This window comes from Lotus japonicus, chromosome 6 (genome assembly GCF_012489685.1).
Source record: "Lotus japonicus ecotype B-129 chromosome 6, LjGifu_v1.2".
Classification (NCBI taxonomy): Eukaryota; Viridiplantae; Streptophyta; class Magnoliopsida; order Fabales; family Fabaceae; genus Lotus; species Lotus japonicus.
The window spans coordinates 19240401-19247898 of NC_080046.1; the positions used below are offsets into that span (position 1 = coordinate 19240401).

The 7498-nt window shown below is 36.5% G+C and overlaps 1 protein-coding gene across 1 annotated transcript; it reads left to right on the forward strand.

Moving 5' to 3' along the window:
- Positions 1-1341: 1341 nt before the first annotated feature.
- LOC130725049 (putative RING-H2 finger protein ATL50) lies at positions 1342-2424 on the forward strand. Its single transcript, XM_057576310.1, has one exon. It carries the CDS (start codon positions 1342-1344, stop codon positions 2422-2424), a length of 1083 nt encoding a protein of 360 aa, XP_057432293.1.
- Positions 2425-7498: the final 5074 nt, after the last annotated feature.

Sequence of the window (7498 nt, forward strand, 5' to 3'; positions counted from 1 at the left end):
CACTACTAAAAACTAATTACTAATTAGTAAAAATTTAAATAAATTTAATGCATATACACTATCATACATTAATTTATGAAAATAATTTTACTGAATTAAATTTAAAAAAACCATTCACTCTGTCTGTTAAGTCCACGTCCCATCTATCTCCAAATCATATTTCTCACCACAAACGGCCACCACCAAGCCTTTACTCCCTTTAACACGGCTCCACTGTCCCACAATGTGAAACCCCATGGCACCTCCATGCCTCAAAGTTTTGTTGCAACCTGAACCCCAGAACGTGAATCGCACATCCCTAAAGCCACTTGTTCAACTACTTCTTGTGAATTTCACCCCTTGAAGTTGTGAGCGAACACTCTGTTGGTCTTAGATATTGTTGGATTTTGTTAAAAACGATGCTCCACCGCCTCGTTGGGCTCTAATAACCTCAGATCCACTTCATATTTTCATAATTTTGTTTCTCTATTTTCTTCACCCATTTGTGTTGCTTTTTTGGCCTACAACCCAATTTTGAAAATTGGAGGTATAAAGAGATTATTTTAATTAAAATTGAATTATTACCAAATATGAAAACACAAGCATGTTTCACTATGTTCGAGATATGGTTTGTAAATCGGGCAGGTGTGCTATTGCATAATTTGCATTATGAATTTACGGAGGAAAAACGCGATTGAGAGAATGATGAGGATTGTGATGTTTTCATTTTTAAATTTATTGGATTATATTGATTTTTTTTTTGAAATTATTGATTAACAATTTAAATAATAACTAATTATTAATGAAAAATATTTTTCGTCACTAAATTTGCCTCTATATAAAATGGGGTGGGATGTAGATTTTAGATAAGAATGGGGTGGAGTGTAATTCTAACAAACCTTAAGAAGGGTGAGTGTACTTTACTCTTTAAAAAGTTTTCACATAGCTAGTGGCCTCGGGCAGTGAAGAGTTTATTTGTTTGTTTTGCATACAACAATTATAAACTTCCCAAACATCTCACCAATCCAGCTAACTCTCCCAAATACCAACAAAGCACAGCTAAAACGCAATTTTACTAGTACTGTGCGAAGCAGCTAGCAAATATATTGAAGCCGCCACCTAGCTCTTCTTTGCCTCGTACGTGGCTCCCCTTCACGCTGCCACCGCCTGGATCAAACCTACCCAACTCTTCCCCTCCCTTCCTAGTATTTAACCTTCTGTAATGGCATATAATAAGCACTTAACATCACTCTCTCATGTGTTAATGCTACTACCCATTCCATAACCATTTCCAAGTACCTCCATCTCCCATTAATTACCATTTTCATTACTACTACTACAAATACAATTGAAAAGAAAAACATGGAATGTTGGCCCCACATGGTGGTCCTTGTGATATCATCATCATCAATGTTGCAATATTCAGGTGTTGTTGATGCACAAGGAGCCATAACAACAAACCCTGCTCCTTTAGGAATCACATTCACCACCTTCAAGGACAACCTCAAGGCAACAATGAGTATCATGCTGCTAGCCTTCTTCTCCGTCTTCCTCATCATGGGCTTCATCTCCCTCTACCTCCGCCACTGCTCCTACGCCTACGGCGGCGGCGCCCGAAGCCCAATCACCACCGCGGCTGACCTCTGCTCCCGTGGCATCAACCGCCAGCTCATCGACAAGTGCCCTGTCCTCGCCGTGAAGGACCTCAGAATCGGAGAGGGTGGCAGCTGCATCGAGTGCGCCGTGTGCCTCGCCGAGTTCCAAGACGGCGACAGCATCCGCTTGCTCCCGAAATGCCACCACGTTTTCCACCCTGATTGCATCGATTCGTGGTTGCTCTCTCACATGAGCTGTCCCGTTTGTCGCGCCACGCTCACCTCCGATGATGTTCCCGACGACATTGTCATCATCCCCATCTCCGACACCACCACAACCACCACCGCCACCGCCACGGAACCTGAACCACCGGCTAACGGAAGTAGCAGTAGCACTATTAGTAGCAGCGTTACGGTTACAGAGATAGAGGAAGTTGTAACGGCACCTGAAGAAGAAGGTGAAGGTGAGATCAGCAATAGTATTGTTTTTCTTGCACGCGAATCGAGAATGATGGTGAGGTCACATTCAACTGGTCACTCTTTGGTGGGGCCCGAGGAGAAGGTTAAGGTGTGGGACAGGTACATGTTAAGGTTGCCAGAGCATGTGAGGAGGAAACGGATTCTTCGTGAGAATGCGGTTTTTCCGGGTGAGTGGAGTGCGAAGAGAGCATGGGAAGGAGGTGGTGGAATTGGTAATAACAATGTTGAACGGTGGTGGTGGTCTTTGTCGATGACTCCACCTTTGGGATTTCGTTCGGGTGGCGGCACTAGTGGAGGCGATTGTAACGGTGGTAATTTTTTAGGGGCATGTTGGACGCCAGTTAGAGTATCTCCAATTCAAGGTTCTTAGTTCTTATTTTTGAGTTAAGAATTAAGAATTAAGAGCTTTACCATTAGAGGTGCTGAGATGAAGTTCTTAGTTCTTTAAAATAAGAACTCAGTTCTTATATAAGGAATTTTACTTTTTGAGTTATTAACTTAAAATATTAATTATTTCTCTCTAATCCAAATTACTTTATTACTTTATGAGTTTTGTTTTTTACTTTATGAAAATAAAAAATATAAATAATGTGGTTGGTGAGACCAAATGAATAGTGGTAAGAACTAAGAACTCATAGTTGAAGCAAAATTGCTTGAGAGTTGCTTAAGCACATGCGGCAATACGGGCCCACATGAATAGTGCTAAAAACTAAGAAATAATAACTAGCATTGGAGATGCTCTTAGAATGTCATTGTGCGATAAGAAACCGTTGTATAGCCCTCCTCCAGTTTGATTGTCCATTTTATTCTTGTGATTTTGTTTCAACTAATTTTTTTTATCGGTAAAGGTTAATTGATAATGGATAGTAAATTAGTTCATTCATTAAGATTTGAACCCTTACCCTTCACCTAGCAAATCTTCTTAGACTTTTTGATTCACATGTATTTTTAGGTTTTTTTTTTTTGGAATAAAAAATATTTAAAAGATGTCACTTTTTATGCAACAAATGTGTTATATACTATATCTTTTCTATTTAACTGTCAAGAGGGAGAATAAACTCATATAATAAAGAGTGCAATTATTTTTGTTGATTTTTAGAATATTATTATTTATTTTCCTATTTTGCGCTCTATATTATGTTTTATCTTTTCTCATTTATTTCCCCTACAATGACATTATTTTGAAAAACATCATTCAATGCTCTCTTGAAATGCTAGGTGGACAATTATGTAAAAATATTTTACTATTCAAAGCTGACAGTTAATAAGGAACAGATGTGATAATATTATATGTGATAAAAAATAATTGAAATTAAGAAAAAAATAAGATATGTTATTCCATCCATTGTTCATTATAAAGCAAGTAATTTTTTCTACATACTATTTTATTTAGGGACATTTATATAATTTCACAAAATATGACTTTTCTTTTCTTTTACTTTTTTATCCAATCATACAACTTAAAAAATCATCTTACTTTCACTTTTTTTTTCCCATTTTCCCTTCCTTTTCTTTCTTTTCTTCATCTTTTCATTCCTCACACTTTATCTTCCAACCAAACATACCCTTACACTTTTAAGAGAAGATTAATATAGTTGAATTCTTTTTTCAAATAATACCCTTGAGAAGATTAAATGAGAAGAGATAAACATATGTTTTAAAAGGGTAAAATGGAAAAATACGTTATACTTTGATGATAGTTAAAAAAATTAATTACAATTTTTTATTAATATGCGTAATTCATCTCTTTCTAGACAGTTAATTAGAAATAGAAGTTAGGGGTGTAAACGGGTGTGGTCCGATCCGCAAATCCGATCTAACTGATCCAAATCGATTATGGTGGGTTGGATTGGATCATCGGTTCGATTCGGATTTTTCTTACTGCACCCGATCATCATCGGTTCGGGTATCAGATTTGCATATTGAAAAACCGATCAATCCGAACCAGCCCAATAAATTGAGAATTAGTTTTTACATTCAGCCCTAACACTCCAGCCCATTTTATACCTATTTATACTTTTATTGGAGATGTCGGTTTTATTTGGATTATATCACTACTAGAAAAAGTACATTTCACATAAGAGTTTTCACAACGGTGGATAAAATACCTGATGTGAAAGATAACGCGGTGGAAATATTGAAATTATAGTAAACTTTTATGAGAGTTTTCACATCAGTTGGGAATATGTCTGATGTGAAAAGTAATTAGTAAACATTTGTTACAACGGTTGATACAATAAGCGATGTGAAAGCTAAATGCGATGACATTTTTGAAATTTTAATGAAGAACTTTTCACATCGGTTATAATATAACCGTTGACAAAAGTCCCTCTTTTCTTTAGTTTTCACATCAGTTATAATATAACCGTTGGGAAAAGTCCCTATTTTCTTTAGTTTTTAGACAAACCGTGATAGAAAGGATTAGGAAACGTTGAAAGCTTTCTTCCTCAGTCATTCACGAAAAAACAAGAAGCCTACCGTGAGATCCAGACTGCTGTGCGTTTGGTTCTTCCAGTGGTTAATGAGTCTGGTGGCGCCGTTGGTTTTGGCCATCTTGACGGCGGAGTCGTCCACCACATCAAACAAACTCACCTTCCTCTTCCTCTCTGTACCCATCAAAACCCTAATCTTAAAACCTCTTCAACTCTTCCACAGACTGACTCTCTGAGAAGTAATAGACAATTTGTGTTCCTGCTTCGACACTATCAAGGTAATCAATTTGTGTTCTAGACTGCTCTTATTCAGTTTCCGTTCCTGCTTTGAATCGATTTTGGAGAGATGTGACTGAGTTTCCGTTCCTGCTCTTGTTCAGTTTCCGTTCCTGCTTTGAATCGACGCCGCTCTTGCTGTGACTCGCCGCCGCTCTTGCGACTCGCCGCCGCTCCTGCTTCGACACTATCAAGGTAATCAATGTTGTTGCCTTCATGAACATTCCATCAAAGACTGAAGGCACGTTTAGAATAATCACTGATATTGCTCTAATTTTTAATTCAATTGTCCTGAGTTACTCTAATTTCGAATAATCGAGATGTTACAAAGTTTATGCTTGTTTGCTGTGTTGTTCTGTTCACCTAAGGGGAATGCAAATTGGGGATGTGGGGAATTGTTCAGGGAACGTCTGACGGAGATACTAGTTTAGATATGCCCCTGGGGATTTATTTTGGGTCGTTCCCTTTGATGTATCTATAGAGATATTTTAGGTTGGCACGACTTAGTTTCAGTTATTATACAATATGTTACACGGCTGAAAATTAATGTGAGAGCGTTGTGAATGTTACTTCTACTCTTTGAAAATGATGGTTGCTAACAGTAATGGTTATGCTTGATTTCGAAACAAATGTTACTTGTGGAAACAAATGTTAATGAGTTAATAACTTGTATACTCAAGTAGTTACATTATTAATTGTAATGGAATCTTGTCAGGATATAAACTCGTCTATTTCAATAGGAGACTGAATTGTATCAGGTTCATGCGGCTTTAAAGTTTTGAACACTTTTTAAATTTTAATTGTGAAGGTTGTGAGTGGTAGCAGAAATTAAAAAATCTCTCTCACTAAATGAATGATTTGCCACAAGGCACACGATGGTGCTATCTATTAATAGGTGATTTTAGGTTACTGAAGAATCTGTGAATCTGTGATTTTAGGTTCTGGAATTATACATAGTTATTCTTCCTTTTAATCCACTCCTTTTCTTTCATTTTGTGTATTTATCTTCAAGGTACAAGTAAAAGATTTGAGATTTCTTTCTTTACTATTGCTTTCTCCTTTTGTTAGAACCTTACCTCCTTTCCCCACGCATCTTTCTCTTATCTTTTTTCTCATGCGTGTTAGTTTTCATTTCTCGTTTTTCATTTTAGCTGAACTTTTCCCTTTGTTTTCTCTTGTTTTGATCATTTATTGAATATTTAGCTCCATTAAGCTCTTGTGTTAGTTTTAGACTGATTCAGACACCATGTTGTACTTTCTAATGCTTTGGATAATTAGAAATATGACTTTGGAGAAATATGACTATGAGTTCCAATAATGTGATAAAAAGCTAAACTTGTTTTTTTTTCGTGAGGTTACTGCTTCTATGTAGTTAACTCATAATCTAGTTCCTACAGCTCAAATGGACGCCTTGTCTCAATTGCATACAGTCCTTAGTTGAGGTGAAATCTGTCATCAAAACAGGGAAAATATAATAGCTTAATTTTTGGGAAATAGATCACTAAACTCACATATGTCATATAAGATTTGAAGTCTGAATCTACTACCCTATTTGAAGTGAACCAAAAAAGAAAGCTAGTTATTAGAAGACGCAAAAATGTATCGTTGTATGATGATTATTTATATCCTGAAAATTCTGTTGTCTCCAATTATTGTTGCTGTTTGTGAGAGCTCAAGAGTATTGATAGTCTTTTTCTTTTAGCTTTAAATTGAGAATAAGTTAAAGCCATCATCCAAGATTGAAATCCCCACCAGTTAATTGCCCAGCCAAAGCAACTAACATTGAGTCCCATGCTGATTGCAGTTTTCACAAACAAGTGAGCTGCAATATGGAAAGAGACAAGAACTAGACGCATCAGGAGAATTAGATTGTATTTCATCTCCACCTTCACGTCATGACAAATGGAAGAGAGCACGACAAAGGCGAGGGGGGGAATACACATCAGAGGCTACACGAGTTGTTGCTGAAAAAATTGTAAGTGAAATACGTTTTCCATGATTACTTTCTGATTATGGTAGTATGTGTTTCTTGTATGCGGCATCCTTCTTTATCACTAATGAAATATTAAATTTATATGTGTTCTGGAAATCTGTGTTTTGCAAATGTAGGACTCACTGGTTGAAGAGTGTAAGACCCGGTTTTAGGGCATACTATTTTAATAATAATATTAAATAATATTCTGTGAATTGCTTGTGCTATATGTGATATTAAGCCTTTTAAAAAGGTGATTAATGGTTAGAAGCAATATTAAGTCTTAGAAACCTCTAGACGTAGATGAGCGCGACGATACGAGCACTTTGACAGTAATATTGCTAGGGTTCTCCGACGGCGACTTTTAGGTCAAAATCGGCCCGATAGGGGCGATAAGTTGGCGAATCGAATCGACAAGGACGATTTCGTGGGCCACACCTCATGGGGAGGTGCTGGGAATCTTTCTAAAAATATTCCATGAGGGAATATTCCTTTCCCCTATTTTTTTGAGAGTTTTATTTAAATAAAATGGGTTTTATTCAAATAAAATGTATTTAATTATTTTAAAACCTATAATTTATTAAATAAAAATTTTCAAAATTATTTTAGGGAACATTTATGAGGCTGGTCGAATTTTTGGAGGGAGGAAGGAGAAAAAGACTTTAGAATTTCAAATTAGGGTTTTTATGGTGCATTAAGAGGGGATTTTTGTGATTAATGCACCTAATCACCTAAAAACCACCTTGTTTTGTGTTTGATGGTTT

Excerpts from the sequence above, each read along its gene's own strand:
- LOC130725049 (XM_057576310.1), top strand. The coding sequence starts at position 1,342 with ATGGAATGTTGGCCCCACATGGTGGTCCTTGTGATATCATCATCATCA.